The sequence below is a fragment of the Alosa alosa genome, chromosome 6 (genome assembly GCF_017589495.1).
Source record: "Alosa alosa isolate M-15738 ecotype Scorff River chromosome 6, AALO_Geno_1.1, whole genome shotgun sequence".
Lineage (NCBI taxonomy): Eukaryota > Metazoa > Chordata > Actinopteri > Clupeiformes > Clupeidae > Alosa > Alosa alosa.
In genome coordinates, this window is record NC_063194.1 from 23,031,172 (window position 1) to 23,054,773 (window position 23,602).

General features: G+C 41.9%; 2 protein-coding genes across 5 annotated transcripts; both read left to right on the forward strand.

The window, feature by feature from the left end:
* The first annotated feature begins 594 nt into the window (after positions 1-594).
* LOC125296404 (golgin subfamily A member 6-like protein 6) lies at positions 595-2,967 on the forward strand. 2 transcript variants are annotated; one of them, XM_048246304.1, is made up of 3 exons: positions 595-637; positions 818-1,129; positions 1,624-2,967. In XM_048246304.1, exons 2-3 carry the CDS (start codon positions 897-899, stop codon positions 2,063-2,065), a joined length of 675 nt encoding a protein of 224 aa, XP_048102261.1. In that variant the 5' UTR covers positions 595-637; positions 818-896; the 3' UTR covers positions 2,066-2,967. The 2 variants fall into 2 exon arrangements, with proteins under 2 accessions (XP_048102261.1, XP_048102263.1); XM_048246306.1 differs by having other exon boundaries at positions 818-1,117.
* An 8,004-nt stretch (positions 2,968-10,971) lies between these two features.
* slc4a1a (solute carrier family 4 member 1a (Diego blood group)) lies at positions 10,972-22,917 on the forward strand. Of its 3 annotated transcripts, XM_048244818.1 has the most exons (23): positions 10,972-11,152; positions 12,244-12,300; positions 12,437-12,492; positions 12,901-12,963; positions 13,077-13,180; positions 13,507-13,553; positions 13,741-13,906; positions 14,133-14,268; positions 14,731-14,800; positions 14,919-14,961; positions 15,142-15,326; positions 15,484-15,691; positions 15,845-16,048; positions 16,786-16,934; positions 17,151-17,345; positions 17,616-17,696; positions 17,832-17,861; positions 18,115-18,204; positions 18,323-18,489; positions 18,662-18,903; positions 20,956-21,125; positions 21,282-21,455; positions 21,957-22,917. In XM_048244818.1, exons 2-23 carry the CDS (start codon positions 12,274-12,276, stop codon positions 22,032-22,034), a joined length of 2,685 nt encoding a protein of 894 aa, XP_048100775.1. In that variant the 5' UTR covers positions 10,972-11,152; positions 12,244-12,273; the 3' UTR covers positions 22,035-22,917. The 3 variants fall into 3 exon arrangements, with proteins under 3 accessions (XP_048100775.1, XP_048100772.1, XP_048100773.1); XM_048244815.1 differs by having other exon boundaries at positions 17,616-17,861; XM_048244816.1 differs by lacking the exon at positions 12,901-12,963 and having other exon boundaries at positions 10,974-11,152; positions 17,616-17,861.
* The last annotated feature ends 685 nt before the right edge of the window (positions 22,918-23,602 follow it).

Sequence of the window (23,602 nt, forward strand, 5' to 3'; positions counted from 1 at the left end):
TCATTTATGTTTTGTTTTATTACTGTTTTCATTTAATTTTATTTCTGTCAGCACCTTGGGTCAATTGCATTGTGTTTAAGTGTACTATATAAATACATATGACTTGACTTGACTTGACATATACACAAAAGCAAACACACACACATGCACACACTAATTTACATAAACAAATGTTGCAAGAGTAGAGAATGGAGTAGGAGATGGAGACAAATTGACAAGTGTGATTTGTATTTGCGGAGAGAATGTGCAGAACTGCATGAGCAGGGATCATATTTTGTACCGTTCTGTGGTACATCTAGTTTTAACTATTCTATTGTTTCTATCTGTAAGTCGCTATGGATAAAAGCTAAATCATATAATCATAACCATAATTCATTATTGTTATTATTATTATTATTAGTAGTAGTAGTAGTAGTAGTATGTTAATTAAACAATATTGAACAAAATATGCTACACAACACTTCCCAAACAGAGTTCTAGCAATTAGTTCTAGAATCATTATGATGCAGTTATGTGTCATAATCCAACAATGCACAAAGTTCTGTGAGTGTCATGGTGACCATGGTAACATTTAAAAGGGGATGCCAAGATCTTCAGATCTTCATTCTACAGCAGTCAGTCAAGAAGTAGGCTACAGGTGAGTGTAATATAACAACCGTTTTGTTGTGTCAGTATTTTTAAATATATTAAAATAGCTTAAACAAGATTATGTTCTTATTACATATGAAAAGATTCAATGGTAAACAAAATTCTAAAAGATAGAGACTTTTTTCTCTTTAAAGACTTACCTGGGTCAAATTATGTATCTCTTCCACAGAGCAGTGTTACAGATACAGGGAAAGAAAGCCAAACAGCAAAAGACTCCAGTATAGACCACAAGGCTTGGTGATCCAACCATGGCTGAAAGCTCTTTTAGGATTCCACATGTCCTCTCTGAAGGGCAGCTGGACCCCAACTTCCAGGAGGGGAGGCTGAGGAGGCCGACTCCTGACAAGAGAGAGCTGGACCAGTGGGTGAAGGAGCTGGAGAGAAAGGTGGCGAGGGACAGGATGAGGGACAAGCTGCGGCACATGAGAGAGGCTGTTCACAGAAGGAGCCAAGAGATGTGGACAAGACGGTGGGAGTGGCAGTATGTACTCTATACATTAATAAGCTGTTAAAAACCAATTGATGGCAATTGATGAAATGTGTGTGTGTGGATATGGTGTGTGTGTTTGGGGGACATGGAGTAATGGTGTGGGTGTTTGTGTGTGTGTGTGTGTAATGGGGAATTAATGGGTGGTTATGGCCGGGTTAGTGTATATATGTGTGTTGCAGGGGATTAATGGGGCGAGTGGGAGGGTGTACCTGTGGGGGTGGGGTGATGAAATGGTGTGTGTACATGGGGGTTAGGTGGGGGGGCTGAAAGGGGGATGTTGAAATTGTGTGGTGGGGGGGGTGAAAGGGGGATGTTGAAATTGTGTGTTGGGGGGGTTGATGAAATGGGGGATGTTGGTGTGTGTGTGTGTGTGTGTGTATGGGGGGGCTATGTTATGAGGGCTATGATTATATTTGAGATTCTCCAACATTTCGGTTCAATTGCAATGTGGTTCACACATTAACACAGCGTTTTTAAATCTACAGTATCTATCAGGAGACACAGAAGAAAAAGCAGAAAGAGAGACAAGGTGCCCAGCTCACAGGACCGGAGGAGAGGGGGATGGAAATGGGAAAAGCAGCGGAGGAAGAGAGACATCTAAGACAGATGGAAGAGGAAGTGAGAGACTGGGAGAAACTCTTGAGAGAGAAAATAATGGAGGAAGAGATGGCAATAAGGGAGATGGAAGAAAAGGTGAGAGAGCAGGAGACAATGTTGAAAGAAAAAGTGAAGGAGAAAGAAAGAGAGCTGAGGGAGATGATGGAGAAAGTGAGAGAGAAAGAGAGAAAGCTCAGGGAAGAAGCGAAGGAGGAAGAAAGACACATAAGAGACATGGAAGAAAAGGTGAGAGAGCAAGAGACAATGTTGAAAGAAAAAGTGGAGGATGAAAGACAGATAAGGGAGATGGAAGAAAAAGTGAAAGAGTGAGAGAGAATGTTGAGAGCAAAAGCAAAGGATGCAGAAAGAGGGATGAGGGAGATGGCAGAGCAATTGAGGGAGAAAGAGGGAATGCTAAGAGAGATGGTGAGAAAGCAGGAAAGAAGGATGAGAGAACCAAAAGAATTCATGGCAAAACTGAGAGAGACTGTAAAGAGGAAAGAGATGGAGGTGCAGAAAGAGGAGGAAGGGATGAGAATGCTGGAAGAGAGAGTGAAAGAGCAGCAGAGCATGATGAGAGAAGTGCAGAAAACCGCAAAGGACCAGGAAAGAAAAATGAGAAAAATGAGAGACATGAAAGAGAATATCGGGAGATATCGGGAGAGAATTTTGAGAGAGGCTGAGAGAAAAGTGGAGGAGGAAGAACAACAGATTAAAGAGATGGAAGCAGAAGTGAGAGCATGTAAAAGAATGTTGAGAGAAAAACGGAAGGAGAAAGAGAGACAGACGAGGGAGATGGTAGAGAAAGCAAGAGAGCAGGAGAGAATTCATCTTGAGATCGAGAAAAAAGCAAAGGAGGAAGAAAAAGGAGTGAAGGAGATGGTAGAGGAAGCGAGAGAGCAGGAGCAAATGCACAGAGAAATGGAGAAAAAAGCAAATGAGGAAGAAAGTCGAGTGAAGGAGATGGTAGAGGAAGCAAGAGAGCAGGAGCAAATGCACAGAGAAATGGAGTAAAAAGCAAATGAGGAAGAAAAACTAATGAAGAGAAAGAGACGAGAAGAAATAGCAAAGCTTAAAGAGGAGATGTTGTTGGCGGTCAAAAGGATACAAGCAGAAGAAACTGAAGAGAGAAAGAGAAATGAGGAAAAGGCAAAGGTGAGAGAGGAGGAGAGAAAGAAGAGAGAGGGAACAAAAAGCAAGAGAGCAGGAAAAACTCAGAAATAAGATGAAGGCAAAAGCTGAAGAAGAGGAAAGAAAAGGGAGAAATAGGAAGAGGAGCCGACAGAGCAGGGAGAGGAGAAGGAGGTGGGTGGGGAGTCATGGAACTGTTTGACGAAATCCATTTTTTGGTAGAAGCCATTTACTGTACAGGAAGAAGAAATATGAGAGAGAAGGAGAAAATGTTGAGAGGAAAAAATGAAGGGATAAGGGAAGACGCAAGCTGAGAGAGGCAGAAGAAAAGTGACAGATGAGGAGAGAATCGTGGAGAGAAATGAAGAAAGAAAGCTTATGGAGGAAAATGAGAAAATGAGACATGGAAGAAAAGTGAGATATCGGGAGAGAATTTGAGAGAGGCTGAGAGGAAAAGTGGAGGAGGAAGAACAACAGATTAAAGAGGATGGAAGCAGAAGTGAGAGAATGTAAAAGAATGTTGAGAGAAAACGGGAAGAAAGAAGACAGACGAGGGAGATGGTAGAGAAAGCAAGAGAGCAGGAGAGAATTCATCTTGAGATCGAGAAAAAAGCAAAGGAGGAAGAAAAAGGAGTGAAGGAGATGGTAGAGGAAGCGAGAGAGCAGGAGCAAATGCACAGAGAAATGGAGAAAAAAGCAAATGAGGAAGAAAGTCGAGTGAAGGAGATGGTAGAGGAAGCAAGAGAGCAGGAGCAAATGCACAGAGAAATGGAGTAAAAAGCAAATGAGGAAGAAAACTAATGAAGAGAAAGAGACGAGAAGAACTAGCAAAGCTTAAAGAGGAGATGTTGGTTGGCGGTCAAAAAGGATACAAGCAGAAATAAACCGAAGAGAGAAAACGAGAAATGAGGAAAAATGCGGAGAGAGGAGGAGAGAAAGAAGAGAGAGGGAACAAAAAGCAAGAGAGCAGGAAAAACTCAGAAATAAGATGAAGGCAAAAGCTGAAGAAGAGGAAAGAAAAAGGAGAAATATGGAAGAGGAGCGACAGAGAAATGAGAGAAGGAGGTGGGGAGTCATGGAACTGTTTGACGAAATCCATTTTTTTTATGGTAGAAACATATTTACTGTACAGGAAGAAGAAATATGAGAGAGATGGAAGAAAAAGTGAGAGAGAAGGAGAAAATGTTGAGAGGAAAAATGAAGGGATAAGGAAGACGGTTGAGAGAGGCAGAAGAAAAAGTGACAGATGAGGAGAGAATCGTGAGAGAAATGAAGAAAGAAAGCGATGGAGGAAAGAAAATGAGACATGGAAGAAAAGTGAGAGATCGGGAGAGAATTTTGAGAGGCTGAGAAAAAAGTGAAGGAAGAACGACAGATAAAAGAGATGGAAGCAGAAGTGAGAGAATGTGAGAGAATGTTGAGAGAAAAACTGAAGCAGAAGACAAGGGAGATGGTAGAGGAAGCGAGAGAGCAGGAGAGAAAAAAGCAAAGGAGGAAGAAAGACGATTGAAAGAGATGGCAGAGAAAGTAAGAGAGCAGGAGTGAATGCACAGAGAAATGCAGAAAAAAGCTTCTTGGATGGATGAGGAGGAGAAGGAAGCACTTAAATGGCAAAGCTTAAAGAGCAGATCTTATTGGACGTCCAAAGGATAGAAGCACTAATAACTGACGAGAGGAACAGAGAGGAGGCAAAGGTGAGAGAGGAGGAGAGAAAGAAGAGAGAGAGGGAACAAAAAGCAAGAGAGCAGGAAAAACTCAGAAATAAGATGAAGGCAAAAGCTGAAGAAGAGGAAAGAAAAACGAGAAAGATGGAAGAGGAGCGACAGAGAAATCAGAGAAGGAGGTGGGGAGTCATGGAACTGTTTTTTTTCGAGAAAAAAAATTCTGTAAAAAAGTTAAAAGCAGTAAAATAAAAACGTTCAAAGGCCTCAATTAGTCCATTTGTCAAAACATGTATTTACAAATATTAAAGAAAAATAAAAGCATTACGATAATTTAAAAATGAAATAAAATACAATATAGAGTACAAACAGTGAGATACAAATAGAAATCTTTTTTTTGGTGTAATTATACCCAAAAAATAATAATGAATGCAAATTTAAATTGGGCAATAATGCCTATAGACTTTGAGATTTTTGACAGCCTCATCAGATTATCAGCTGTTTAGTTTTGGCCCCAAAAGAGATTTGTGACAGAGTTAATGGCCACACAAAGTTCATTGGGTGAAAAAAAAACCACTTGTTAGGGTATGTCTTCATACACACACACACCCACACACACACACACACACAGTAAATATGGACCCTTTCAAGAGAGTTCCATTATCAGCATCATAGTTGGCCCCACAAGACTTCCTTTTTAACATTCCATATGTTATCTCAATGCAGAGGAAGTAGATTGGGGCCCAAATAGAATGTTCAAGCATTGTTTTTGTTTACCTTGTTAAAAGGGTCTATATTCTGCCACTGTAGCACAACCGCTCTTACAAGGTACACCTCCGAGGTGAAAGGTTGAACATTAAGGCAGAGATTGACCAGTGGCAAGCAGCAAGCCTATTGCTCGCTATGGTTAGGTTTGTTTCACACCGGGTGCGTGGCGTGAACGTCGCGTCTTATTTTTTTTCTTCACTGTTTTGAATGGAAATGCTTCCAATATGCTTGCGTGTTGCGTGAAAAATAGGCGTCGGTCCTATTTCTAGCATGCACACGATTTCAGCCTGAGACGTGCATGTTACGCAAACGTGCGCAAGCTCTAACCTGTTACCATGGGAGCCGAAACAAAAACGGACACGCCCCTCAGCTGACACGCTCACGCCACGCACCCGGTTTGAAACAGCCCTTAGACTGTTTGTGTAACTTCTACTACACTGGTCTGAGTGTTGTGGTGCGTTATGCTTTGCTACTTCATTTTGTTATTATGATGTTAGCATAGCAGTCATATTTTATAATATTTTGTTTTTGATATATATGTTTTTTCCGTCATCAACTTCCTGAATTTTTGGTCAGCGATTTCTGGGACACCGAATCACCTGGGTCACATGAAACTTGCTGGGCATGTAGCCCCACCAGACTTTTACGGAAAAAAATAGCTTGAAATATTAATGGTATGTTGGTCTGAAGGGCCTGCATCAACCTAGCTCATAACCACTCATTTGTGATTTGCATCCCCCAAGTAAACAATTAAAATGCAACAACATGCCGCTTTCATTGTCCTTATCTTCGGTTGAGATCTTCTGAACTGCATCAAATTTCTTGTGCATGATATACACATGCTTGTAAATGTAAATCAGGTTCTGGTCTAGACCAAGTATACTTGTGTATACAAGGAATTTGGTCTCTGCAGCGGCGCTCAGCGCCCAGGCAGCAGTGAGGGGTTACGTGCCTTGCTCAAGGGCACTTCAGCCGTTCTTAGTTGGAGATCGAACCGGCAACCGTTTGGTTACAAGCCCGAAGCCCTAACCAGTAGGCCACGACTGCCCATACTTGTGGGCATGATACAAAAGTTGCAAGAGTAGGGAATGGAGTAGTAGATGGAGACAAATTGACAAGTGTGATTTCTTTTTGCAGAGAGAATGTGCAGGACTGAATGGCAGTCATATTCATATTGCTATGTGGTACATCTAGTTTTTCCTATCAACAGTACTACTCGGCGACGTCTAGCGATCAAGATACATGTCAAAATCGGCCGGATTTCCCCTTTAACATTAACGTCTATATAGCTATACAGCTAATATGTTAAGTGTTCCAAACAAGGCCATAATTACAATAATGTTTTCACTTTGGTGCATTCAGAGCACTAGAGAGAGAGAGAGAGCGAGCACACATAATATAATCATGCTTGCCACTATAAAAACATCACTCCATCTGTTCATTAATAGATGACTGTTGACCCCCACTGTTGACTCTATGGCTACGGCCTTCCCCCCTATAACATGTAAGTTGCACACAGCTTCAAAATGTGTCCATTTGTTAATCTGAACATTCCACAAATCTTTCTTATGAGAGTCATTATACCTTTCAAATCATAACTCTGTCTTATCTGATTCAGATCACCTTTCATGTTGAATATTTATACAAGTAGGTGTGGAAGGTATGGTTGTACGTATGGTTGTTCCCTCAGGTGAGTCCTCTCTGTCTGCTCCTGTGAGGTAGGGTTTTGGACATTTATGATTACTGTAGCTCAAAGGTCAAAGGTTACAGTATGAAGACCAGTCCAGGCTCTGCAGTAGGGGCTGGGACACAGAGGAACTTTAGAGTCTTGTTGGCATAATGTGAGCTAAGACACTTCTCAAAGTATAGATGGCTTCAAGAAAGATAGACAAATGTGCAAAACAGTATGCAGAATAAATGTAGTTCAGCTTAGAGGAATTTCATGAAATGTTATTTCAGTAACCTACAATTTCAGGCAAATTGTTAATGAATCGATATGGATTTATTCCCTATGGCACAGTGCAGCCCACACTCACGGCACATTGGCACACAGTTGGGGAAACATTTCTCTAAAGGGCGTTTGATCTTCTCTGTATAGTGATGACGTAATAGGGGCAGAAAGACATTTAAAGACACTCGTGAGATGAAGTGATGACGTTCTTTTTAATTTTGTGTACTCATTCATCTGTATGATAGTGGGCTAAAAGTATTATGTCAAATCATTTTATGCAATATGAAGTGTAGTGCACGTGGAAAAACTATTTTATCATTTAAATGTATTTTATAATTTGCTGTAATTATGTAAAAGTGCTCAGTGTTTCAGATAAAAGACCCTTGACGTAGTTGGGAAGTATAGTGATCCTAACTAGGTGGGTCCTACATACAGTCTCTGGCACCCCATGATAACTGGTGGCACTCAGCTCAACATTAGAAAGATATGCCCTATCTGTCTACCCATACCTTCCTCTCTCTTTCTCTCTGTCCCTCTTTTGAATAAAAACATTTTGAGGATGATTTGAGGTTGTCGCCATGACAGTTCAACTTGATTAAATGCTAAGATAGAAGTAAACTCTGACGACATGGGAGAAGCTAGCTTAGCAACAGTCACGTGGGGCCTATTAAAATGTATCAATAGTCCCAAACAAGGACCGACCCCAATGTGACCCAGTCCCTTGCTTTTGTCGATGATAATGTTTATGCTGGGATCTTATGTTTAGGAGTGCTGCTTTATGGAGAGATAGAAGTGAAATAGTGTGTAGCATCAAATGTAATGAGGCTATAAGTGTTCGACATTAAGAGTTGTGCAAGACGACATCCTCTCCATTCATCTTTTGCCAGACTACTATAAAGATCCATTAGGGAGATGACTAGATGTTACATTTTGCTCATAAATTTGTGAAGTATCCAACATTGTAATCACTTTTTTGTCTGCTGTATTATTTAATGTATGGATGATTTGTCAAATCAACTGAATTCTCTGGTTGGGAATAAACATCTATGCAGATGATCTGGTCATGCTAACCCTGGTCTCCAACAATTATTGAAAGTCTCTTCTCATTATGGCATGGACTATGACATTAAGTTTAATTCTAAAAAGAGTAATGTCATGATAGCCAGAAGCAAAGAGGACAATAAACTACATTTCCCTCAATTCTACCTCAATTTGACCTCAATTTGACCTATGCCTTATCCAAGACATGACATGACATGCAAGGAAATAAAGAACCTTAGTCATATTCTTACTGATGAGCTGAGTGATGACAGAGATACTGTCAGTGATGTCAGGTGTATGCTCAGGCCATATGCTTCTTCACAAGTTCAGTATGTGCTCTGTCAGTGTGGAATGGTCATTATTTATAGCATTCTGTACACCCCATATGTATGCAGCACTTTGGTGTAGCTACAAGAGAAGTAGCTTGAGAAGGCTCATAGTGGCTTATAATGATGCTTTGAGGTTGCTGCTCCAGGTCGTGCCAATCATCTGTTTGTGACCACTGGTGTGCCTACATGTGAGGCAGTCCTCAGAAACCTTATGTTTGTGTAAGTTTACATGTCGTCTGGACGAATCTGAGAACAGTGTAGAGGCCTTAACCAGCCCTACAAAGAGCTGTGTGCGGTACTCATCCAGGCTTAGAAAACACTGGCGAGAGAAGCTATACTGTAGATTGATTGATAGATTGATTGATTGATTGATTGATTGATTGATTGATTGATTGATTGATCGATCGATTGATTTATAGCTTGATTGATTGATAGTCTCACTTTTATGAGTTGATTCATTTTATTTTAATCTATTGACTGAATATTTAAATGGACCCTTCTGTCAGTCTGGAATAAAGACTGAATTGAAATTGGAATTGACTTTTTCTGGTTTCACAATATGATATGGTTGTTTGAATTTTAAATGTGTCTGTCTGTGCGTGTGTGTGTATAGAACATGTTCAGGTACAATGAAATGGGTAACACTCGTGCTCTGGTTTGTCGTTGCTCACGGAACAGGACCACAGAATCAGCAGCAGGTCCTGGGCCTCTTCGGATGATAGAACCCAGGAAGGACTGGAGCACACAAAAAACTCTTTCAAACTTTAACCCTTAAAGGTGTAGGTTTTTGAACGTTCTAAGTTCCGCAACAATTGAAGGTTCTAAAATTCTATGTTGAATTCAATGAACCCAGATATTCTTTAGAACGTTCATTTCTCAACATTCCCTTAATGGTGCAATGTGTGTCTGTGTTTCTTTATGCCTATATTCATGTATGTATGAGAGGGTTACATAATGCCAGTAGAGTACCGATGGTTGTATACAGTATGTAACCCTAGAGGGCCTCACTCTGTTTGCAATCGAATGATAAGAGGCCTCTATCACCAAACCAGGTCTAGCACACCATTTCCCTCTATCCCGTGTCTATACTACCCAAAACATGTGCAAGACTGAACCATTTCTTTGGGGGATTTATGCTTTAAGGAAATATGTCAATGATTCTGTTGCCAGACATGTCACATGGCACATTAGATTCAGTATGGGCTGTATTTGGTAATTGTCTAGATATCACATGCATGTGGAAAAACACATTGCCTTGACCCACCCCTCCTGTACTCCTGAGGCAATGTCTATGGCTCTTCAGCTGTGCAGGAAAATGTCTTTTTGAGGAAGGACACTGGAGAATTTAGCTTAATTGTACTGTAAGTGTAAATGGTATTATGTCTGTGGTCTTATTAGGGCTTGCCTGACAAAGAGACTATGTTAGTACAAGCTTGCTGGTGTCTGTGAGTGCATGTGGGAGGCTAGATGTATGCGAGAGAGAGATCTGACACTTGAGTTGAACTTGAAGATATGCTAGTGACTCAGCGGAAAAACTGTCTATCAAACGGAAAATCAGCAGTGCACCTCGGGGGGTGGGGGGTTGCCCTCTCCTCTCCCTCAGCTTGCACCTCTGAGGTGTGAGTGTGTGGGGGGGTCTTCTCCCTCCTCAGCTGTGTACCTCAGAGGTGTGTGTGTGTGTGTGGAGAGGGGGGGGGGTCTTCTCCCTCCTCAGCTGTGTACCTCAGAGGTGTGTGTGTGTGTGTGGAGAGGGGGTGGGGGTGTCCTCTCCTCTCCCTCCTCAGCTATTACCAACAGAACCAGCATCACGGGTCCAAGGGCATCCCCAGTGTGTCAACAGCACGACATCAGAGGTCAAGATGCACCCTCAGAGATAACTGTCCCTTAAATACACACACACACACACTCTTGAGAGCATGACCCCCTCATAACTGTCAACTCTGTACCACCAACACTATACACCTAACCATCATAACACTCTCTCTAAGCCACCTTTTCTTTTCTAAATATGTGTAGTGTAGGCTCTTATTTAGGTTTTGGCCTTTTCAATCCGCGATCACCTTTCATCCAAGTGTTTTCATTATTGATCATTGACACCTCCTTTCATTCAAGTGTTCTCATTATTGATCATTGACACCTCCTTCTCTTCCTCTTCCTGCACTTGCCTGCCTAGCTTGGCCCCCGTCTCTGGTTGGCTGAGGGCTGGGGAAGGGCTGGGGTATCCCTGGCTCAAGGTGGGACAGGGCGATAGGGCTGTTTGTCTGCACCCTGGGCCTTATCTGCCCCTTACCTCCCCTTGGTGCTACACGCCTGACGTGGTGGGGGGGAGGGGTTCTCTGTAGGGTGCCGTTGCTTTTGCGGAATGGAGTGTAATGCATGACTCAGCTACGTATATTCCATGGGTGTTCCCTCGCTTTTCGACTGGCGCCCTGTTGAGTGTTCTACTACGCCTACGACTGTTCACTTGTACGTTGGGCACATCTCCATACACAGGGGAACCCGCACTCATTGTGCTGTCAGGATCACCTGTCCACAGGTAAGGGAGTGGCTCTATGCTTCAGCACTCAGATATGTCTCCTATATGTCTATGTGTACACAAGAATTGATTGATGATGGATTTGGATGTGATTAAAGTAATAAGAAGAAAGGTGATTGGGAAAGGTCTGATGTCAGCTTCAAGTCAGTTAGCTAATCATTCGGATGGTTTTAAAATATGTATATTAAGATGCCGTGTCATCTTTCATCTATCTATCTATGACCATCAATCATTTTCTAATTCTATAAAGTTTAAAGGTCTTTCATCATATAACGTTAATGCTTTCATTGACTCTTTAAGCTTTTAAACAGCATCAGCCATTAGGGATAAAGTAATTAAGGCTTGGAAACCCTTATTCGTTTAAGGCCTATTCTAACAGCAATTTAAGTGCAATAGCAGTCATTTCAGAATAGAACAGAATAGAGTGTTAGTATGATCTCGGTAGGTCGTATGAAGACCGCTCTACACGCTTTTGGAGGGAGATGTTGGTTTGGATAACATCCAACTCAGAACAAACATAATATTAAAACCTCTGAATCTCTTTATAATGGACAATTTTATGGAACTTTATAGTTATCTACTATGATTCTGTTCATACAATTTCAGAACTGGTCAGAATAAACAGTATATTCATTTTTAATCTAAAAAAGAGACTTAAACATAAAACAATGTTCCTCTTTGTACTCAAAATTGGAAAACGTACATTTAATTGTATCAAGTCTAATGAATGAATACATATATTTTATGTTATGGTTCAAGAGTGAGATCAGAAGATATTTAGGTTAATGAAAGTGAATGTTTTGGGTACAGTAAAAGTCCTTAGGTCCTCAGCCTTTAAGCAGCATTTATATTGGCATGTGTTGGAGGAGATAATTTTCAGCATTTTTGAAGGGTGTAACGTTAGCAAAGAGATAAGAGAAGCAATACCTCCATGCAAACCATTCACCATCAACATACCTTTTAGCCTCTGTTGTCTGACTTTTAAAAGTTTAGAAGACTTTAGACTTTTCAGACTATAGCTGATTTGGCAATGCTTGTTTGTGTGTTCTGACAAAGCTGGTTATGAGCTAACTTGTTGTGTTTCTGCACAGGCATAAAGAGGAGCACAGAAAGACTTGCTGATGGAAGGGGCTCCAACCTTTGAAGGGGTAAATAACATTTGCATTTATTAACAACTTCAGAAGACAACACAAGCATCTTTCTTTCAGTATATTTACCATGTCCATTATATTTGACTCCTCTATCTATCTATCTATCTATCTATCTATCTATCTATCTATCTAGGACAATGACTTGTCCTTTGAGGACAGCGATTCTCCCTTTCCATCACCACTACGTCTGTGAGTCACTTGATACACACACACAGACACATACACACACACACACACACACACACAGAGACACATACACACACACACAGACACATACACACACACACAGACACATACACACACACACACACACACACACACACACAGAGACACACACACACACACTTTTCTTCAGAAGACCCCAAAGCTGTCCAGCAAGTGAGTGACAGGGTTTTGTATCTCCTTGTGGTAGAAGGCAGAATTGCAGGAGCTGGTCTCTCCTCCCATCTAGAGAGATAAGGAAGCCTGAATGAGGCCTGTTGCCTGCCAGTTCGTTATTAGACAGTGAGGGTAGTGGTCTCATAGCTCAGCAGCTACTACAAGCACCAGCACTAGATACTGACAACTAGAAGGTGGTACATTTTCTCTCCTTGTCAGGCCTGCCTTTCACCAGCTTATAAGGAGACAGGGAGCACTCTGGTCTGTTGTGCGTAAGATCTGGTGAGACTTGGTTGTGGTGGTGTGTGTTGCTGTGGTGGTTAGTGAGTAGGACTCCTGCTACGCCTCATTGGGGCCAATCTCACCTGTGTGTGTCCCACTCACCTTCCCCGCAGGACCCCGCCAGGGCACCATGGGGGATATGACCTGGAGCAGAGGCGGCAGGAGGAAGAAGAGGAGCAGCCTGTCGAGAGTTTCATCGTCCGCGCTGACCCCGAGGGTGAGCTAGGCACATGTACTCAAGCATAAAGAGTTTCATGAAACACGTGTTTTACACTAGCATATGAGTTTATTAGAGCACACCAAAAGACAAACATTTTGAATAGTCCAAGTAAACAGTGCAGAGTTTAGACTGCTTGAAGTGCTCAAGCTCCAAGGTGATTGGGTAATCTTGGATGAATATGTGTGATAGCTTTTTCAATTAGTATTTCCTGCTTTGGCAAAGTATTTCCTTTAGGTTTGTTTTTTGTCATATAGGCTTTCACAACTTAGATTGGTGCACTTGTTCTTCTAATGTAGCATTGCTTTTGTGTGTGTGTGTTACAGCTGCATTGAATTACAACACCAATGCAACAACCAGAGGAGATGCTCAGGTATCTTCACCCATGGCCCAGGCACCCAAACCACACACAAAAAACACATACACAACAACATATACTCTCACAACGCAAACAAACAGAAGACATTTCAGTCATATATTGTTGTTGTCATTGTGGCGTGTGTGCATGTGTGTGTGTGTGTGTGTGTGTGTGTGTGTGTGTGTTTCACTCTGTATCCCAGGCCTACGTGGAGCTGAACGAGCTCAAAGGGGGGATGTGGCAGGAGACGGGACGATGGGCCGGCTACGAGGAGAGCTACAACCCAGCCTCCAGGAAGTGGGGGTCATCCCACATCTCCTACCTGACCTTCAAAAGCCTGATCCAACTCCGCAAGGCCATGAGCAGCGGTGAGGCAACAGCGCAGGACGGATCACAGAACACTTTCAGGGAACACACCGTGTTGTTCTTAGAACTAAATCACTCTGACTTTAGGTGTTAGCTGCTACATGAATTGTTGCCTGGTTAATTGCAGTTGGTAAATAAGGAAAGTATAGGTCTTGCAATCTCTGTGTCTTTTGTTTTTAAGATGACGTGATGGTTACTTGTGTCCATCTCCATGTTCTTTTCCTTCAGGTGCGATCATTTTGGACCTTGATGAAAGCAGCTTGTCTGGTGTACTGGAAAAGCTTGTTGATGAGCTGATGAACAAAGGAGAGATACGCCCCAATGACCGTGACCCCCTGCTGAGTGCATTACAACAGAGACGCAGGTACAAACGCAGGGACAACAGACACATGGACCAACATCAGTCACTCACTCAACATCACTCCAACTCATCAAAAAATGATTGATCAAGTTATGACACATTTGAATGATTAACCTGTACTGTTGTTATCACACTGTGCCATTCGCTTTATTCACCTGGCGGCTAGAACGAGGTTACAGGGTACACTTGCCCTTCACACTTCAGTCCAGCAGATGATGGTAATTCACTCCGTTTGCAAACTACCAAGAAAAACTCACTGAAGAAGAAGAAGAAGGTTACTTTGGCAGGTCTTTTACTGTATATGGGCAGGCCAGTGAACCCTTCTTATTTTTCTGTGAGCTTTCTGGTAGTTTGCAAACGGTGATGGCAAGTGTACCCTGTAGCCTCGTCCTGGCCACCGGGTGAATAAGGCGAATTGTGTTCGCGCACTCACTCTCCTCTGTGTGTTCGTTCGCACTATCTTAGTCAAGCAGAGACCGGTACTGGAGCCCCTGGTGGAGACATTGAAATGCAGACCTTCTCAGTGACCAAGCAGGTATCACTTCATCTGACCGCACCGTCTCTCTCTGTCTCCATGTTCCTTCTGTCTGCGAAGTGGTCTACTGTGCTGTCTTCTGACTATCGTAACTTCCCCCTCTTTCTCTCTTGCCTAGCGAGACTCTGCTGAGGCTGTGGAGGCTTCTGTTGTTCTCTCAGGTATGTAGTGTGTGTCTGTCTTCTTCAATGATATCTGACACATCTGAAATGAAAATTGTCTCTTAAAATGGGTTAAAAAATGGGTGTTGTGAATCTTGAACAGTGGAAGTATTGTAAAATAATATGGAGATATTGCGTGCATGCTGTACTGTGTGTTTGTATGTGTGCTGTGCACTGCAGGAATGGTGGAAACTCTGCAGAAACCAGCTGTGGCTTTTGCCAGGTTGAGTGACTCTGTGGTGATGGACTCCATCCTGGAGTCTCCAGTGCCTGTGCGCTTCGTGTTTGTTCTTGTGGGGCCCAGCCAGAGCGGACTGGACTTCCATGAGAATGGACGTGCCATGGCCACTCTGATGGCCGACTGGGTGAGATTGGAGGAGGAGGAGGGAAGGGAAGAGTTAAGGGTCGGGAAGAATGGAATTAGTGCAACAGAAATACACATATGACAGGAAAGAAATAAGTAAGAATAAATTCATCAAATGGGGTAATATCACTATTGATTTAAAACCATCTGTCCCATAGGTATTCAGCCTGGAGGCATACCTGGCAAAAAGTGACAAGGAGATAACCAATGCCATTGCTGACTTCATGGACTGCAGCATTGTTATTCCGCCTACTGAGATCCAAGATGAGGCCATGTTGACGCCGATCATTGACTTCCAGCAGAAGATGCTACGGGATCGACTCCGCCCAACTAACACCAGAATTTACTTTGGTCAAAAAGCTCTAGGTCAGCCCTCTTTGCATCGTCTTGTAAATAGCATAATGCGATTGGTGTAATCTGTCTACATACTTCTCTGGTTACAACCACAGCGTAATGCATTGAAATGTGTAAAATGTGTAACTTTGATGCTATTCATTCATTCGTTCCCTGTTTGTGCAGGTCCAAGTGGCCCTGAGGAGCCTCGAGAGGACCCTCTGGCCCGTACAGGGGTGCCGTTTGGAGGAATGATAAACGATATAAAACGCCGCTACCGCCACTACCTCAGTGACTTTACAGATGCTGTGAATGCCCAAGTCCTGGCTGCCGTTATCTTCATCTACTTTGCTGCACTGTCTCCTGCGATCACTTTTGGAGGTCTACTGGGTAAAAGAAACGTTTATCATGAAATGTGCTAATGTTCTTTGTCTTAGATGTCTGTTTACTCATATGTCAAACCTCATTTTGTCTCATGCCTGTCTTTTTTCATCTCTCCTAAGGCCCCATATTTTGTTTACCTATTAGTAAACCTATTTTTTATTTCTCATGCCTGTGCTAGCTCAGTGCTAACAGTTCCTGCGCTCATCACTTTTCTGGCCTTATTTTTCTAAACCTCTCTCCAGACCATCTACTCAGCAATAGACCTCTCCAGAATAAGTCCTGCCTCCGTAACTTCCGTATCCATCCAACTTCCTGGCGTCGATTGTCTATGGGAAATAACATGGCGTTTCGAAATATCATACCGGTAAAACATCTGTAGGTAGGTGAAAGGAAAAGGCTGGTGGGCAGATTGGCCTACACACTTCTGCCATCTAGTTTCCACTGGATTTTTGATTGTCGGTTGCCGTTTAAGTAGTATACCATAGACTATACTTCTTAGACGGCACCGAAAATCAAAAAATCCAGTGGAAACTAGATGGCAGAAGTGTGTAGACCAATCTGCCCAGCAGCTTTTTCTACTTTGTCACCTACAGAGTTTGACAGGTACGATCTTTCAAAACGCCATGTTATTTCCCATAGACATTTGATGGATACGGAAGTTAGGAGGCGGGACTTATTCTGGAGAGGTCTATGCCTTCAAAACCCACACCTGCTGCCACTGACGTTTATTTTGTCCTCACCAGCTGACAAGACAGAGCATATGATGGGTGTGTCGGAGCTGATGATCTCCACCTGCGTGCAAGGTGTCCTCTTTTCCCTTCTGTCCGCTCAGCCTGTCCTGGTCATTGGCTTCACTGGCCCCTTGTTGGTGTTTGAGGAAGCTTTCTTTCAGGTATGACTCAGACACAGACACACAGGTATTATAAGAATTAAAAAATATAAAAACAGGTTTACTGCCAGTTTCAGTCATGTGTGATAACTAAGTATCTATTTGTTTTGTGCATTAGGCACCTTGTGTATTAATTATGAGATTTATACAAGATTTAAGATTTAAAATGAATTGAGTTACCTTTATGTACATGTGCTGTTTCTCATTTCTTTCCTTCAGTTTTGCAAGTCGCAGGACATGGAGTACATTGTGGGCCGTATCTGGGTGGGACTCTGGCTGATTGTGATTGTGGTGTTCATTGTGGCCGTGGAGGGTAGCTTCCTAGTCAAGTTCATCTCACGCTTCACCCAGGAGATCTTCTCCATCCTGATCTCCCTCATCTTCATCTATGAGACCTTTTCCAAGCTCATTAGGGTATGGACCACTTTGAATGCTTAGTTCCAGTGTCTTACATGCAAAGCCTAGTCCTAGACTAAAAGAAGAACTTCAGTGGAGATTGTAAAAAACAGTTTAGCTTTTATGACAAGGTGTAATCCATATACCAGCTCTTAAAGTTTAAATAAAAAAGAAATGCTCTTACACAAGTTACACACAGGTACAACAAAGCCAACTCAAGTTTGTCTCTTTCTCCTTTGTTTTCATCTCATTTTGTCACTCTTTCCTCTTAATTCCTCCACCTTGTAGATTTTCAAAGCTCACCCACTGGTTCTGAACTACGAACATCTGAATGAGTCCTTGGATGACCCTTTCCACCTTATTCCTGAAGTTCGTAACATCTCACATGATGGTATAAATTTCACTGTTCTAATTCACCACAAAGAGCGTGCCTACCCCAACACTGCTCTGCTCTCCATGTGCCTTATGTTCGGATGTTTCTTCATTGCCTACTTCCTGCGACAGTTCAAGAATGGAGTCTTCCTTCCAGGCCCGGTAAAAGACATTTGACTTCATCATTAAGTCCATACAAATGTTCACACCAAATTTGAAACATGTGCATCAAGCTGTTCTGAAGTTGTGACACTAGCCTTATCCAAAAATATGTTATTTGTTCATATTGATATCAATTATTAGTTGATGTCCAATGCATTACCAAGATAATTGGAGATGAAAGTAAGGTTTGCAGTCTTAGATTTTACTGTATTTACTATTGTGCTTATGCTGAACATTTCCCTCTTCACCACAGTTACGTCGCATGATTGGAGACTTTGGTGTGCCCATTGCAATTTTCTTCATGATTGCTGTGGACATCTGCATTGAAGACGCCTACACCCAGGTTCGGGAAATCTCACTATAAATACCTCACTATATATATATATATATTTTAATGGTCAAATCAATTGAGGCAAATAAAAAATCAAATCAACAACAATCATATGTTCTCATCCAAACAGAAACTGGTGGTGCCCAAGGGTCTGACTGTGTCCAACACCTCTGCCAGGGGCTGGATTATCGACCCCATGGGTGAGAAGAAGCCATTCCCAGTGTGGATGATGATAGCTTCAATCGGCCCAGCTCTCCTGGTCTTTATCCTGATCTTCATGGAGTCCCAGATCACCACGTGAGTGTCTGTACCAGCAATGTCTGTAGCACTCAACAACTCACTTCAATGGCACTTTATTATTGTTTACAAGCTTGAAGGACTTAAACATTGGTGTTACTGTTGAAGGACAGAAATCTGCACTCATAATTTAATTATGCCTCTTGTTCGCCTTTTTGACTTTCTCGCCCAGGCTGATTGTGAGCAAACCTGAGCGGAAAATGGTAAAGGGATCGGGATTCCACTTTGACCTCCTCCTGCTTGTGGCCATGGGGGGAGCGGCATCCATCTTTGGTGTCCCCTGGCTTAGCGCTGCCACTGTGCGCTCTGTGACGCATGCTAATGCTCTCACTGTCATGACGAAGGGTCCAAAACCTGAGATTGAGAAGGTCTTGGAGCAAAGGATTAGTGGCATTCTGGTGGCCATATTGGTTGGTGAGTGCTGCCTCCTGCTGGTCTCTGAACATCCCAGCGAGTGACTGTCTTGATAAATACATTTAATGAAGTACATTTATGATCCTAATTTCATAGGTGAAATTAGAATTTTTAATATGAATACTAGGTTTTCTCAATCTCATTTCTGGATGTAGGCAGCTGTTTTGGTATTTTGTGATGTTATGTTGATGTTAGGTACTCAGGGCCAGATGTACGTACCTTTGCGAACGTAGCGTTATCAGCGCCATGGACACACCGCAGATTGCGAGCGCTGTCAGACCAAGTTTCCGTCGTATTTATCAATCGTTCAATCCTTAGTGTAAACTGCGCCTTTCTCTGCCCTTCTCCGCCCATAAACGCAATTTACGAACGTTCACAACTGAATGGCAGCGCCTACAAGCGCAGTTGAATGAAGTTAACTGATGACAACATTAAAAAGAATCAAAAAAAAAATACAAGATACATGATAAGTCAACAAGCAGGGAGATAATGAAGATCAGTAGTTCTACTCAAACTACTTGTGCACTTAGGCTATGGAAGATTGGTCAAATCTAGCAAGTAGGAAAGTTTAAGTGAATGACGTGAAAGTGAAAGTAAGACATGCGAAAGGCCAACGAAAGTTAAGGTTGCTTTTGGTAGTACAAATACTTTCACCACAAAAACTGGTGTTCTAAATAGCGATTCTGTTGTCTTTGAAAGGTTCTCTTATTGACGCATTGAACTGCAATGTGGATCAGTGTTGCGCAGGTTTGGTCACAAGCGGCCCGCGGTCGCCCGATATTTTATTCAACCCGACCGCAACTCGGACCGCGAATATTAATTAGGACAAAATTATACCCGACCCGCGATCCGACCCGCTTATTTACAAAATGTGTGCTTTTGGTTATAGTCTGCATGCAGTGTGACAGTAGGCCATTTCTTGTAAAACAAACTAATTTATTTAGGCATGCAGAACATAATGTTTGCGTATGGAGAGAGAAAGAGAATAAGAGCGCAAGCACGCACGCAACCACCAAGGATTAGAACACTAGGATAAGATTTGAAGGCCATGGACATACATCTTTCTTTCGAAAACAGAAATGGTGAGGCAAGGTAGGCTAGAGAGATACATTGCTGGTCAAAACGTTAGCGTAAGAACTGGTTTATAATGCTGAATGAAGCACAAAGCTTTACAAAAGCACATCCACTGTTTAAAGTCACAAACACAACGAACTGTAGCTTTTATGCATGCGCGAACCTATACATAGGATGTGTAGTCTGTGCCATAACATTTATTCCTGCAGACTGCCCGTTTTGGCTGTCATACTTTTAAATGGCTTCGCAAGAAGCAGGCCTACATAGACCATAACGTACCGTCATCTTCTTTAAGAACTTTTCCCAAAATTTCCCATAGCCTATATCGCTTTTCCTGAAGGGGTGTCTATTATTTTTAACTCGCGTCTTCAGCTTCTTTACTGTTGACTTTACTGTAGGCCTATTGATGCTTTACTGTATTGATGCCAGCCTTCTTGTGATATTTTAAGTAGGCCTAGGCCTATTTGTAGAAAATATATATTTAATTAATTTTAACTGACCCGCCCGCAAATGACCCGAATATCATTAAAATATTTTCTTTATGACTCATAACCGCGGGTGACCGCTTAATTTCGGGCAGACCGCGCAACACTGATGTGGATTAACACCTGCTTTTACAAGGCGGAAGTAGCCTATTTAGGCGCAGAATAGACGTGCGCTTTCAGGAGCAGTCTTTGTACATACATAACTAGGCGCTCTTTACTCTTCCCCTCCTATCTTTTTACGCTAAACTCCCACTTTCCCCTGGATCCTCCCATGAATGCGAATGCATATGCATGACATGACAATCGCAATGTGCCACTTTCAGCTCCCAAGGAGGCAGTTTGCTTTTTTACATCATTAGCGCCTGTTTGTACATACCTCGCAATGATTTTACACGCACATTGCGAAACAAATACGCCTGAAATGGGCGCAAAAGCGTTAGTACATCTGGCCCTCAGCCCTCAGACAGATCTTGTTTATTCCCCATCTTCTAAGGTATATCACTTCTAATGGAGCCAATCCTGAAGATGATTCCCATGACAGCCCTGTTTGGTATTTTCCTTTACATGGGTATTACATCTCTGCAAGGCATCCAGCTTTGGGACAGAATATTGCTCCTTATTGTACCAAAGAAATACCACCCCAACCTGCCCTATGCTACCAGGGTAATGCAACGGTGCCACTTTTATCATGTCATGTTGCTCATCCATTTTGTTTTCTTGCATGCATTGCCAGCATTTCTCATGGACATCTTAATGTTTTAACTATATTTGTCTGTCAATGGTGGTGTTCTAGCCTAACTGTTCTCTTTTTTTGTACAGGTGCCCATTCTCAAGATGCACCTGTTCACAATAATCCAGATTGTGTGCCTGGGTATCCTGTGGGCAGTGAAGTCCAGCCCTGTCTCTCTGGCCCTGCCCTTCATCCTCATCCTCACCATCCCGCTCCGTATGCTGATGACTGGAACTCTCTTCACCAACTTTGAGATAAAATGCGTGAGTGTCTGAGGCTGTTGGAGCAGAGTTTTGAGTTTATTTTATTTGCTAGAATGTTATATCATATGTGCACTTATTTGAAATGTATATGAAATAGAAACATCAATATTTGAATATCCATGTGTGTTATGGTTTGTAGTATTTATTTATTTTCATTAGGATATTGATTGAATTGACATTGTTATTTATTATTGCCATTCTCCTTAATGTACCATTTTTTTTAATTGTTTACTGTTAAATGTAACTATTGTATTGTTATTTGTATGTCACTTTGGACAAAAGTGTCTGCTAAATACCATAACCATAGAAAACCATAAAGATCAATCTTGCCGACAAGCTTTGATATGTTTACTGACCCATGTTGGTAGTACAGCAGTAACAAATATCAAATCTAATAATGTGCAGAGAATGGGTAGTATTTGATTATTCAAGCAATTTGAACTCCCATCCCCATGATAACACATGTGCTTTGATTAATGACTTGATTTCATATCTCCTCAGCTGGATGCTGACGATGTCAAAGTGGTGCTGGAGGAAGAGCCAGGAGTAGATGTGTATTCGGAGTCCCCACTGCCCTAAGAGTCCACCCTTCACAGCAGAATTAGGGTGCTTTACCTGGCTGTCTCTCAATGAACATCACCATAGCCAGCTGCCAAAAATAGTTTTTGGCTTTACACATTTGGCAACAAATAGTGTACAAACCGTCTGTCAACTGACACGTGTACATACAAATTTATCAAGGGAAATTACAACATTATACCAATTATTGAATCTTTCAGGCAGTCTGGACTTGGCCTTCATCATGTGAATGTTAGTATTACTGACTGCCATCAATTGGACCAAAAACGTGTATATGTCAAAGCAGTGTCCATCACATATCCTTTGCTTGTGTGAAATAGAAAAGGATTACATTTCAATTTGATGTTGACAGCAAGTCTTTCAAAATTGACACAAGATCCTCACATTTCAGTGCTGTTGTGTATTAGATATGAGCAAATTATTTCAACGCTTTAGTGCATTTGGAATTCATGTGAGCTTTGCTTCATGTTATGTTATGTAACATACCATATGTTAGTTTACTTATACTTTGAGAGTGGTGTTGGCTGGGAGATTGCATTTGGAGCAATAGCCATATCAATTAGGGTCCTTATTGGGGCCCTCTTTTCTTACAAAAAAAGTTATTGCCAATAAATAAAGGTCAGTGCTGAATGGAATGTTTAGGTTATTAAGAAATCACTGTTTATTAAATATAGCTTTAGCCTGTTTTTGGATAAATTTCTAGGGATATGCCTTAGTAAATCTTGTCTGTAAATACCTCTGATCAAAACCTATCAAGTGTTTGTCTTGCATCTCCATCAGGTCATTAGCAAACATGACTGATGTACATTTAATCTGTATTTTCTACCGGTGTGCTAATTATTGACTGTTGCCCGAGTTATAAATAAAGTTAAATTAAAACCTATCCTGAATTTTTCATTTTCATATCCAGTAGTCTTTAGCCCTGAAACAGACATATACACACGAACTTCATTCTGTCCCAAGTGTTTTATTCAATTTTACATGATGTACAAATTAATGTAGTCAAATACTTAAAGGCACACTATGCAGGTTTTTTTAGCTTAATATGCAAGCTTAGTTTAGCTTCATTTACCAGCTTCAGAGTCATTGGAATGGTTATACGACTTTTTTCGGGCTGAATGGTCGCCGTCTTGCTTCCCCCTAGCGCCTGTGAGCGGAAAAACCACCCTTGCAAGTATAAGTGTAACGAATTGCTTTACTGCATTCAAATACACATACACGCCAGGCACTGGCTAGAAAAACGTAGCGATGGAGTTTTGGACATTCGTCATGACAGAGCAAGCGAAAAATAAGCAAAACCGAAAAAAAAAACAGAAAGGAAATTGCCAATACTGCATAGTTTACCTTTACACACACTCACACACACTCCACAAGGTATTCCTCAAAGCAGTTGAAGAAGGCTTGCCTGACATCAACAGTTTGAGTTGAGCAGCGTGACATATCAACAAACTCAGTGCAAAATCTGCCACCCCTCTGATGTTACAACCAAGCTGTGCTCTTATTGGAAAGTCATTTGTTTTCAGAGAGAAGCGCAGCCTTGATTGGATGAGGTAGGTAACGCCCACAAA

Bases quoted from the DNA above. Each gene is read 5' to 3' on its own strand.
- LOC125296404 (XM_048246304.1), top strand. From the start codon at position 897: ATGGCTGAAAGCTCTTTTAGGATTCCACATGTCCTCTCTGAAGGGCAG. The intron at 1,130-1,623 runs GTATGTACTCTA...TTAAATCTACAG, and splicing joins ACAAGACGGTGGGAGTGGCA to TATCTATCAGGAGACACAGA.
- slc4a1a (XM_048244815.1), top strand. From the start codon at position 12,274: ATGGAAGGGGCTCCAACCTTTGAAGGG. The intron at 12,964-13,076 runs GTGAGACTTGGT...CCTTCCCCGCAG, and splicing joins TCTGTTGTGCGTAAGATCTG to GACCCCGCCAGGGCACCATG. The intron at 21,126-21,281 runs GTAATGCAACGG...TTTTTTGTACAG, and splicing joins ACCTGCCCTATGCTACCAGG to GTGCCCATTCTCAAGATGCA.